The sequence below is a fragment of the Lynx rufus genome, unplaced genomic scaffold (assembly GCF_022079265.1).
Source record: "Lynx rufus isolate CCGP_SWC_20201006 ecotype Redwood Valley unplaced genomic scaffold, mLynRuf1.p SCAF_6, whole genome shotgun sequence".
In the NCBI taxonomy this organism is placed as follows: domain Eukaryota; kingdom Metazoa; phylum Chordata; class Mammalia; order Carnivora; family Felidae; genus Lynx; species Lynx rufus.
In genome coordinates, this window is record NW_025814878.1 from 141,037,846 (window position 1) to 141,050,598 (window position 12,753).

Consider the following 12,753-nt stretch of genomic DNA (forward strand, 5'->3'; position numbering starts at 1 on the left):
CAGTCTTAATCACAATGCAAATCAAGACAGCCTACCAAGTCTCTTTTTTGAAACTAACATGAGAATAGAATATAGGTGACCATCACTGGATCAAAAATTTGCACAATTTAACATATGATAGGAGAGGAACTAGACATTGATCCTCGCTCTAAAACGTAACACTTTGAAAGAAAACTGAGTCAATTACTTAATTCCAAATTTAAAATACCGCTAAGTAGGGGGAAAAAATGTTTCATCTCTAACATCAAAATCTCGCTTGCGTGTTTTACTCGGTATTTATATATACTACAGAAGGATCACCACAGTAAGTGTAGTTAACATCTGTCACCATACCCAGTTACAAAAAAAAAAAACAAAAAACACTTTTTCTTGTAATGAGGACTTTTCATATCTACTCTCTCAGCAACTTTCAAATATGCAACATGGCATTAAATTCTTGCATTTTGCACTCATCTTGACTCACCACATACCTTCCCGTACATTTTGCTTACCGTGCCTCTTGCTTTTACTTTTCTAAAGAGTAAGAGCCCCCTTGGGATAGGACTATCCAAAGGCTTGGTTCTAACTACTAGGATAAATGACATTAAAGCAAAAAGCCATAGCAATAAAAAATGAATATGAAAGTTGACTTAAGGAATCAAAAAGAGAGAGAGAGATTGACTACTATAACCTGGAAAATTCTGATAGCCAAAGACATCTGGAGGGAGATCTGATAGGGGGAAATGGCTCAACTTTCAAAAGCATGGACTTGATGCTAATATCCTTATGCTTGTCAAGGGGTGATTTAATCTAGTGAACTGCACAAAATCTTTTTTTTTTTTTTTCATTTTCCCTGGAAAAAATTGTTTTGGGAAGCCAAGATTCATCTTCCAGGTTACATGTTCTTTCTATCAAGATGAAAAGACACAAAATGCTTCATCTCAATTCTTATATACGCTTATATGTACTGAAGAAACTTAAACAGATCACGTAAGTTTCTTACTGGGGAAAAAAATCCACTCCTCAAAACCGTCACTTGACAGACACTAGCCGTCGTTCCATGGAACAGTGAGATCTGGCGGTTAGAAACCTATGGTCCACACGTTGTAACATGTCCCTGGAACACACACACTTACCATGGGCAATTATCTAAAACACCAGCCAGGCTCTCCAAACACAGGAGAACAACCATGGGTTTCTACCTTCTCTTGGCGCTTTAAAAAGAAACGACGCGCTTCAACGTTCAACGGGTTATTTTCATCCCCATGCCGATACGGCTATTGCTGGAAACCGCAGATTTCTACAAAAGCAAAAATCCCGATCATCTAACTTTTTAATAAAGGTCACTTTCCAGTGAAAGAGGGAACTGTTGACACAGACTTGTGATTCCAGGTCTCCCCACAGAAGAGAAACAAGGTAAAAGTTCCCTTTCTTCTTAGAAACAACTACTAAATTGAAAGACTTTAAATGGATATACATCGGGTGGCTCAGTTGATTAAGCGTCTGACTTCAGCTCAGGTCACGATCTCGCAGTTTGTGGGTTTGAGTTCCGCGTCAGGCTCTGTGCTCACAGCTCAGAGCCTGGAGCCTGCTTGGGATTCCGTGTCTCTCTCTCTCTCTCTCTCTCTCTCTCTGCCCCTCCCCTACTCGTGCTCTGTCTCTCGGTCTCAAAAATAAATAAACATTAAAAATATTTAAAATAACATAAAAATAGACGTATGTTAGAGGGAGGAACTGGGATTTTTCACAGGCTAAGAAGAGCCTCTGAGAAAATAAGCAAGTAACATTTTCCAAAAGCCTTTAGTAAAAAATATCTGTGAAAGTTTAAAAGAGGTCCTACTTCATCATGGGTTTCAAAGTATTACAGAGACTGATCTATGTTGGGATGTCCAACGTTCATTCCCCAATATTTACTGTCTCCTATCAGATCTGTGCCTGGTGTTAGGAATAAAAACAAGACAACTGGTAGGAAGACACAGCACAGGGGGCTTCACCATCTAGTGTAATGACTGACATAAAGCCTCTTATTTTTAATGCTCATGAACATGGAATGCCATGTTCTTGTAGGCCAGCTTTCTTTGTTTGGTGCCTGCCATCAAGCACACATTCACTAAACATTTGTTGACTACGTTTTACCTTGGCCTCCCCTGTTTCATAGCCACCAAAAGGGATTATACAAACTTAAAACAAAAGCAAACTTTAAAGCAAGATCCTTTTTTTTCTTTTTTTTTTTCAGTAAGCATCACACCCAGTGTGAAGCCCAATGTGAGACTTGAACTCACGACCCTGAGATCAAGACCTGAGCTGAGATCAAGAGGTCGATGCTTGGGGCACCTGGGTAGTTCATTCAGCTGGGTGTCTGACTTTGGCTTAGGTCGTGATCACACGGTGTGAGTTCAAACCCGACATCGGGCTCCTCGCTGACAGCGCACAGCCTGCTTGGGATTCTCTCTCTCTCCCTCGCTCTCTGCCCCTCCCCCACCCTCAGAATAAATAAATAAACTTAAAAAAAAAAAAAAAACAGAGTCAGATGCTTCACTAAGTCACCCAGGTGCCCCTAACACAAAACCTTATCATGAACCCACATTTTGTAGATAGCTGATGGGGCCCCCAAAAGTGACTTGGCCAAGGTCCATAGCAGAACTGTAACCAGAATCTAGGACTCCCCGTCCCCAGCTGGTCTTCTGTCACCGAAACCTTAAAGAGGTCAAGCCCCCTCCATTGTCTCCTCTGTCACTGGCTCACTCGGGCAGCCTGTTTCTTTAGTCTCATGCGGCTTCCCGACAACTCTTCCACCACGGGGACCACATCATGTGGACCCCTATAAGTTCCCGTGTCCCCTCAGCTGTGGGGCCCACGTTAGCCGGAATTCTAATGTGACTCTGCGCGTCGACCTCAAAATAAGCTGAAGCTCCCAGGTGGAAGACAGAGCACTGGCCAGGAACTCGAAACCACGGCCCATCCCTCGTCTTCCTGGGTGCCCAGCCCGGCCCCTTGCGGGCATGTGAGTGGATCCTGGGGTGAGTGGGGAGCAGTGGCCCGGCCAGCCCTCCACGCCTGCAGGCTCACCCTGCTGACACTATGCATGGGATGAGGCCAAAAAGAGCCCACCTTCCCAAAACCACCGTGAAAGTTCACAATCTGACTGCACAAATTTCGTACCAATGAAAATTTTTTTAGAATTATTTTTTAGAATTTTTTTAGAATTATTTTATTTTTGAATTATTTATTTTTTTAGAATTTATTTTAGAATTATTTCTGTATCTGCTAATGCAAGACACAGAACCAGTCTACTGGCAAAGTTTTATAGTATCCTCTTGGGTATCAGTAAAATTAGTAAAACATCTTTTCGGAGAAAGGAAGCTGTGACTGACAGTAACTCATGATCGATGTGGACGAGGGTTGTAGACACATGAGAGAGAGACCAATGTCAACAGTAGTTGGTCAAAACGTCAATCAAGCCCTTTCAACAGAAGAAAAGGATGACAAAATTTACCTTTTTCTTTGATATAAGACCACCACAAGAAATATTTTATCTCAGAACCCGTGTCCTTGTACACGACCTCTAACTATAAACAGAAACTTAGCAGGAAAAACAGAAGAATCTTGTACACAAAAAGATTCTTCCTTGGAAAACTCTCCCACGTGATGGTCAGGAGTATCTTCTGCAGGTCCAGAGAAACAGATCTATTTAAGAATCAAAATCGTATCATAGCCTTGAGAGGATAAACAATAAAAACAATGTAATAGCAGGAAGGACAAACTTACCACTGTCTGGAACTATCTGTGGTGAATTCTTTAACTTTACATTTTGTTTCCCTTTTTTGGGTTTTTCCAAATTCACTTCTTTTTTCCCTTTCCTCTTCGGGGGCTGAGGGGATGTGTTGTCGCTGGATCCAACTGTTGACTTGGACTGACGATCATTTCCCTAAGTGGCAAAAGATTGGAGACCCTTACCATTGGCTAACGAAATCCCAAAGCAACTCCTGGTCCATACGAGTCATTAACCAGCAGTAAACGCGGCAGGGGCAGGGGCGGGAGACGAATGGATTCTGCTGAGTCCCCGCTCTCCACCTTAATATCCACGTTAACTTCTCCAAATGCCACAGGAAGGGTCTAACAGAGGCAGGAGAACAAAAATAATAGCTAAAAAGTGTTGAATACTTAACATGTACCAGACATTCCAGAAAATTACTTCAATCCTCACAACCCTGGGAGACAGGCGCTGTGTCGCGCCATTGCAAAGAGGAAGCAATGAGGTCATGGAGCCAGCAAGCCGCTGCCTTAACCATCCTCTCCCTCCTGTGACTTCTGGAAAAAGCAGCAGCTATCTGTCGGCTGAGGAATCGCGACAGCCTTCAGTTTGATTCACCGGTCTAGAGACACCTCCTCAACCAGCGGTCACCGTGAATGTGCAGGTGTCATCATCCAAGGGCACACACACTATGCTTGTAAAAATCCTCAAATCCGTACTCATCCGCCGGCGACTGCCACACTCCCTGGAGATCACAAATCCAGAGTGACACAGACACAGCGGCTTAAGACCACACCCGGGCAAAGGCAGCCACCAACTGTCACACATTCGGCGGAGCCTCTGGAGATGAAGACTCTGCATCTGCAAAGCAGGCTCCTTATCACGAAGGTGAGGTTGAGTTTCGAGGGCTCCCGTCACTGGCCTGAGAACAGCTCCCGGGGCGGGGGAGGGAGGACAGGGGCACATAACCCACCACAGGGGTGGCTACCACACGCACCCACCGAACAGCTGTGTTCGTACTCCGTCACTGCTTGGCCATACCTACGGCAAGAAACTCCCTCCTACCAAGAGCACCTTGGTCCCTTCGGTGCTCAGGTGCTAACCCCACCTGCATGCAGAAAGCGTGAGGCTGCAGGTGGTAGAAAGAATGAAAGTTCCAGAGACCAAAGCACCTGGCTCAGAGCCACTGCTCTGCCACTAACCACCGAGGGGACCCTGGGCTAACTAACTCCTGGCTTCTTTGATCCTGGTTCCTCAGCAGTTGCGTGGGGCCAACGTACCTGCCTTCAGGTCCATCACGAGAAGGAAATGGTAACACTTATAAAATAACTAGTACAGCGCCTGTCAGGCAGTATTTACTCAGTGAGCATCAGAGTGCTTCTTCCAAGAGCAAAGTTAGTCTCTTTTTCTTAAAAATCATATTGAACTCACACCATATTGGGTGAAATCTTTATGCAACATCTGTACCATGCTAGGATCTGAAAATAAATGCAGTAATATTAAATAAACAAATCTGCCTAGAAACCTATTATAACTGCTCATTTTAAACATTTATATATTCAGCCATCCAGAAGCATTTAAATGGTTTTAGCCATCACCCAATTATGGGTAGAAATATTCACAGCCTTACAAATGAAGTTATTTATGCTACTTTGTCGTAGCCTACAAGAAAATGAATTATGCATAGATTTATTAACAGTATGAAAACTTGTCCAAATCTATAACACTCCTTTGCATAATTTAATTTCCTATTCCAGCTGCAATTTAAACATACGTTTCCATTTAATTATTGCATTAACAGCAACCAGAGTTGTTGGTTTTTTTCTTTCCTTTTCTCCAATCATTCTTTCTCACAAGGCCATTGGCTGCCTGGCAGAGAGACAGACAGGTAACATGATTAAGTAGAGATTCCAAAACCATCAGCCAGGCCTCATATCCCCACCTATTTTCAATCGAGTCCATGCATCCGAGATTTTAAAACTTTAAAAGCCTTGGATGAGTGAAGTAACCCTTCTAGCAAGCCTACTGGAATGTTCAGAGATGCTGTTGAACTTCCAAGGATTAAAACGAAGCTGAATGTAGAAGAACCTCTCTGAATCTTGGCAGGATGGCCTTTTACAGCTGTCTGGGAGAAGTCATTTTCACAAGGGAGAAATAGAAGCCCCATCCTACAGTGCCTGAGATTCACACGATTTTAAAAACCAGCTCTCTTGTAAACTATACAGGAAGTTCTGATATACTACATTACTGATAAGGACACTCAAAAGGGCGATTTGAGAGCATCAAGAAAGGCTGGTGACTTCCAACAATATAAGGCACAGCTTTGGAAACCGACATCCACGTATCCAATTATGGAAGCACCAGCTTGCATTCTCAGGAACCTTCCTTTCTTTTCTGAGACTTCCACACGTGACTTATAACATAGATACATAAATAGAGAGTTGTGGCTATTTGGGGGGGGCATAGGTAAGAGGGGAGTTTTGCTATCTTGTACAGAAAAAGCAGTATTGTTGAGTACTTTCTTACATTCTAAGTACCCACTTGACACAAATATGGTATTACTGTCACCATTTTACAGATAAAGGGGATTAACTCTCTCACAGTTACCCAGGTCTGGTTTTTCTACACGAAGCTGCCTGATGCCAAGGCACTACAAATATTTATAATATGGCATGATTCCCTGAAAAGACCACCTGCAAGTGACAAATTGGGTCAACATGCCTGAGAATAAGGAGTCAAGAAGCAGCCTGATTTTACAGCGTGTCCTATGCAAACACTGGACCCCGTGCGGTATCTCGACCACTGCCCCGCCTCTTGCTCCACACACATCAGTGTATCCGACAGGAAAAGCAATCTGCTGGCTCAAATAAACAAAAGAACTGAAAAGAACCCTTCCATCTCCCCTCACTCTACTGAAACTGGGATTTTTTGAAATAGTTCCCTCAGCTCTTTCCAATAAGGGCCACTCAACTCATGACCACAGGAAACGCATTCCCAGTCCCCATGAACAGGTGCCAAAGGCACAGAGGCCATAAAACACCAAGTTTCGCGAGGGATCTGCCTCACGCGACAGCCTCTGCCATGCGTGTCTTTCAGAGACGCACCCCAAAGGGAGACTTCTAAGCAGGAAAGTAGACCCAGAATCAGGCTGGCATTTCTCTCACTTGTGAATCTGGTGATGGCAAGTGTACAAAAAAAAAAAAAAAAAAAAAAGCCCTTTTATCCATCCTGGACTCAGTTTCCCAAAAGGCAAAATAGAGCTTTGGAAACATCTGGACCTTATCTTGCTTCACAGTGACTTTGGGATACACGGATAATCATATTGGTTTTTTTTTTTTTTTACCAGAACTTTACCAATTATAATATTGGAATCTGTAAACTACTCATCGCAAGATGTAACAGCCACATGGTAATAAACAAGAACAACTTTTAGCCTCTGGTTTTAGTTCTCAAATCTCTGAGTTCGCACATCTGCCACTAGGAGGCACCCTGACACTACGCGGGGCGTCCCGGCTGCTACGCCACAGCCTCCCATATGATGGGGTGTGTTTCCACTGTGAACAGAATTTAACATCATCCACGCATATCTTCCTTCTGTTTTCAAGGCTAGAACTGCACGCTAAAATTACTCTCCATCTGCTCGCGTCTGTGATTCTCCCAGCACTAGGCGTTCGTGTAAGGAATGGCTTTCTGGTCTCCTCCAGCTCTGCACGGGGCATTCCTTAGGGGTTCTGGAAGGGCCTGCATGAGCCCAGAAGCCCTCACCACCCGCACTCCCTACCACAGGGTGGATGCGGCTGCGCTAGGCACTTACACACCAGCAGGGGCCCCCTGTGCAGACTCTGGTAGCTTTCCGCCCCGCTTTTATTTTTTTTTTTACTAAACTCTATCAGGCCACCTCCCGCACTCCCCTTCCTCATGCAGTAGAGCAATTCCTAGAAAGCCTGGTGAGAAATGAATTCATAAAAACCCAGTTCTGCATCCCCTTTGATCCGTATCACGAATTTGAGGGTGCTTTTCCCGCTGACTCGGCAGTGATTCCCAAAGCCCTGAGCTAGGTCTCCCCTAGCCGCTTCTCTCCCACCCCCACTCAGTGCCAAGCAGCTAATGATCTTAAAAACATGTACATTCTCCAGGGACCCAATTAATTAAAGGAAAGGAGTAAATGAATCCTTCTGTTAAAAACTAAGTTTGTGACTTTGGAATTACTGACCAAAGACGGTCTCTCCATGCAGCTCACTGCCCGTCATTCACACACCTAGACAGGTTCAGTGAGCACCTGTTATGTGCCAGGCACGTTATGACTCTGCTCAAATACAACCCCCTAAAGGAGGGCTGTCCTGACCACCCAGATGTTGCAACATCCTCTCACTTGCTCTTCCCATTCCTTGATGTATCTTTCCTCAAGCTTATCCCTTATCCTCAAGCTTAATACCAAATGCACTGTCTGTTTGTTTCTCTTTCTCCTCCTCTAGAATGTAAGTTCCACACACTTCGTGTTTTCTCTAGAATCTCTGCCTCCCTCTCCGCACAAGCACTAATACAATACCCAGGACATAACATGCACTCAAGAGATGCCTGTTGGATGAATGCATCATTCAGTGACAACAGCTACAATATACTCAAGGAAGAATGGTCAGACATCCATGTCACCTGCAGCCACCTGACCAGGTCACCTGCATCACATGCCTGGGTCCAGCCACCCACTGCCTCTGTTCTTCCCCAACCCACTTCTCTGCAGACACCACATGCAGAGTGATTTCTCAAATAAGTAAGTCCAACATGGGGCATGTGGGTGGCTCAGTCCATTAAGCATCTGACCCTTGATCTTGGCTCAGGTCACGATCTCACGGTTCGTGAGATCAAGTCCCACATCGAGCTCTGTACTGACAGGATTTGCATGATACACAAAAATGGGGTGAAGGGGAGGGGAGATACCTAAACAGTATCAGTGCCCAGCATTAGCTTATTTCACAAAATACCAACAGAAAAACTTTGCGTAGTTAAATCAGGGGGAAATGTTCAGACAGGGGGACATGTCAAATCCATTCTGATCACTGCCGGTCAGGCAATTCAATTGAAAGAGCAGAAAGAGAAGCCTCAGCCAGAAAAAGCCACCCCAGCAGCACTCCAGCTGGGATGAGACTCATCACTGTGAGGAGGTACCACAGGCTAAGAAGTTAGGACTAAATGCTGGTCACAGTTCCCCCAGGAGAGCAGTTTAATGGACATCTGCTGAATTAACAATAATTACTGTTAACAATAATAAACAATAATTATTTGTTAAATAACAAGCAAGTGGATGAATGATGGATAGGGAAATATTTAGAGTGCTTCTCAATCTTTTAAAGAAATACAACAGGATTGTCTTTTTTTTTTTTTTAAACAAAGACTTCCTCTTTAATCTTTGCCAGAGACAGAAATACCAGACTGAGAAATACAATTAATGTAACATAATACAGCATTTCTTCTACTTCTTGGGGGTTTGTTATTTTTATTTTTTTATTGTTTATTTATTTTTTAAAGAGAGAGACAGAGCATGAGCAGGGGAGGGGCAGAGAGAGAGGGAGACACAGAATCCGAAGCGGGCTCCAGGCTCTGAGCTGTCAGCACAGAGCCCAATGTGGGGCTCGAACCCACAAACCGTGAGATCATGACCTGAGCCAAAGTCAGAGGCATAACCAACTGAGCCACCTAGGCACCACTTTTTGGGTTTTTTTTAAAAAGTTCATTTATTTTGAGAGAGAGAGAGAGAGCAAGCAAGCACGCACAAGTGTGGGAGGGGCAGAGAGAGATGGAGAGAGAGAATCCCAAGCAGGCTCCTGCTGTCAGAGCAGAGCCCGAAGTGGGACTCAAACTCATGAGCCACAAGATCACAACCTGAGCCAAAGTCAGACGCCTCATGGACTGAGCCACCCAGGCACCCCGCATTTCTTCTACTTTTATGTATCACTTCCCAGATTTCAACTGCAAGGTAAGTTGTATCAGGCCTGTACACAAGGAAAAAGACTGCCTGCTTAGAAACCTGTATTTTAAAAATGTTGGTTCAAGGGGCACCTGGGTGGCTCAGTCGGTTAAGTGGCCGAATCTGGATTTCAGTTCAGGTCACCATCTCGTAGTTGGTGGATTCGAGCCCCTGGGGCCTGTTTGAGATTCATACTCTCTCTCTCTCTCTGCCCCTCCCTCACTCCCGTTCTCTCTCAAAAATAAACAAATAAACAAACGAACTTAAAACAAAAATTAAAATGCTGGTTCACTTTGAAGAGCTTAGCTGTAACACTAATGTTCTAGCATTGTTTCACATAAGTGCTCACATGCCACAAGGCAGGTAAAGTTTTATTTCTTCAAATTTAATTGAAACCCAGGGGACAGTCTCTCTGTATCACATAGAAATATAGAACATTAATGAGTAAAGCATCTGATACTTACACTCCCTTTAGACTTTCTGGATCCTACGATAGGAGGTAGTGAAGAAGACTTCTGACTGCAGAAACAAATTGCAATTTAGAAATCTGAACGTTATTTACAAGTAACACGTAATGCCAGATAATTGTCATTCCAACTTGTCCTGACCTGCAAGTCAACTGTTGACGGACATCGGTGTCTCACAAAAAGCACCACATACTTTTTCCCAATTTCACAAAGACCACCATAAGGTTTCCAAATTGCCCTCCAAAAGATTTTTAAACTATTTTAATCAATGCTCCCTTATACTTTTAGTACCACCTTAAATTGTTTCATGGCATTTTTATTCAAATCCCCCAATTTTCTATATGCATTTCAAAAAGTCATTTCCTAAGCTGAGTAATTTTGCCAGATTGAGTCAAAAACAGTAAATTTCCATTCTTTTCATAATGTCTGCAGGGTCGACCGCAGAAGCTCAGACACGGCAAAACACTGGTGTTTGCTTCCATTCAGGGAGCTTCTAAACCAGTCATTCTCTACAAAAAAATAAAAGTTCTCCTTGGCTATAAGAATGCGGTTTCAGAGATGTCTGTGTTGTTAGGAAGCGTCTTGGAACCCAGTGAACCTCTGAAAACAAGACCACACGTCCATAAAGGTCTTACTCGTTCGGTTGAGTGAGGCCGCCTGCGAGCTACAGCTCTCTCACTGCCCTCAAGTACACGCTGAGGCTCATGGCAGGCGAACCCAGTGTTGCTGGGTTTGAGTTCGTAGATGGGTAAGGACAGCCATCGATCAGTGTGCTGGTAAAGAATTCTAAAGTGCTGGAAAACCACGTGCTCTTGCACACCCCAAACACTGCCCCCTGAAGTTCCATTTCATCCCTTACTTATTTAGAAACCCTCGGCCGGTCTCTCCTGATAGCTTGATAAAGCTTGTGCTCTGTCTGCACAAGTGTCTGTCACACACCCTAGCAGAGGACAACCACAAAGAGTCCGTTTCTGATAGCGAAGTGGCCACAGAACCACTGGAAAAAGCAGCACCACAGGCAAACCAAGGGGCGCCTGCATCCACCAGGGCTCTGAACTGATGCCTTTGCCAGCCATCAACTCACCTGGAGTGAGGCACCCTTCACAGACACAGGACATCTCATAGAGAAAAAAAGGGGCAACAGAGTATTGCATGCAATTAAAAGGGTAATCTTTACGGGTGCCTGTGTGGCTTAGTTGGTTGAGCAGACAGACGTTCGACTCTTGATTTTGGCACACTGAGCTTCGAGCCTACTTGGGATTCTCTCTCTCCCACTCTCGCAAGCTCTCGCTTGCTCTAAAATTAAATTTAAAAAAAATTTTTAAGTGTATTTACAAGTTTGCATGTCATAATTATACTCTGTATCACTGCTTTATTTACTTATGCAAGTGGAATTATATCGCTTTTATCTCTTCCTATTATTGAAAGGACTGAGGCACCTGGGTGGCTCAGTCAGTTAAGTGTCCGACTTCAGTCCATGCTGACATCTCAGAGCCTGGAGCCTGCTTCGGATTCTGTGTCTCCCTCTCTTTCTGCCCCTACCCTCACGCTCTTTCTCTCTCTCAAAAATGAATAAACTTAAAAAAAAAATTAAAAGGAGTACAAAATATTGTTTTTAAACTTAAATGTTTTAAACTTTTAGATGCTTGTATATCCACCAACTAAAAAATTATCTTGTGCAGCTAAACAGTGGAGACATTATTAAATGTCTAATAATGTATGCTACAAAGAAGTCCATTGCCGTGTCTCCTTCACAAAAATAAGCCTTTATATTTACTATGACTTCATAAGTGAACGGTTAAAAAATACTATATTGTCTTTCATAGATTCCCCAAAATTGTATTTTTGTGCAAAAAAAAATAAATCTCCAATCTCGGCAAAAACAATAGCTATATGTATAGATATATAGATATATAGATATATATATATAGATATATAGATATAGATAGATATAGATATAGATATAGATATCTTCCCCATGCTTTCCATTCTAACTGATAATCAGTAAGATTATATAAGATAGACCAGTGGTGAGCATTAGACTGGTTATTGCAAGTGGTAACTAAAGTAGGAGACACGAATGAGGGGGAACACTCACCCATAAGACCTTCTCATTGTTGACTTGTCAAACAGTAATTCACTGTAAGGCAGTTTCTTGAACCGATCCCTGCCGACCGCCACGTAAAACTGCCCATTCTCCAACTCGGCCCCGCTCGCAACCAGTTTTCCTTCTAACGTGTAGAGTCTGCCAAAAATATGAATGCCAACAATTCAGCTCTTAACAAGCATGAGAGAGCTACTTAACATTACAAAGTTCAGTAAAAATCCTCTGCTCTTATGCTGGCTCATTTGTTACTAATTCTAATTATTGAATTACAAGTGCCTCAAAGTCATTGGCTTCAATTAAATGCCAGCGTTATAATCCGCACAGGACATCCTCCCAAGAAACCTTAACCATCCAACAGGGGGATCCCGTCTTGCTGCCACAGTAAGATTTGGGACGGAGAGCACGAACTTGTACAGGACACGGGGCTTTAAACGGAGATCCACTCCCGCTGAAGATCGATTCTTCTATTTCTATTTTGCGA

General features: G+C 43.4%; 1 protein-coding gene across 1 annotated transcript in view; it reads right to left on the bottom strand.

The window, feature by feature from the left end:
- The window catches only part of DCDC2 (doublecortin domain containing 2), a 160,661-nt gene that overhangs the window by 96,107 nt on the left and 51,801 nt on the right, over window positions 1–12,753 (bottom strand). The window contains exons 5-7 of the mRNA XM_047101272.1: window positions 12,264–12,410; window positions 10,163–10,217; window positions 3,748–3,907 (exon numbers count right to left, since the gene is read on the bottom strand). Coding sequence (XP_046957228.1) covers window positions 3,748–3,907; window positions 10,163–10,217; window positions 12,264–12,410 — 362 coding nt within the window. The remainder of the gene's footprint in view (window positions 1–3,747; window positions 3,908–10,162; window positions 10,218–12,263; window positions 12,411–12,753) is intronic.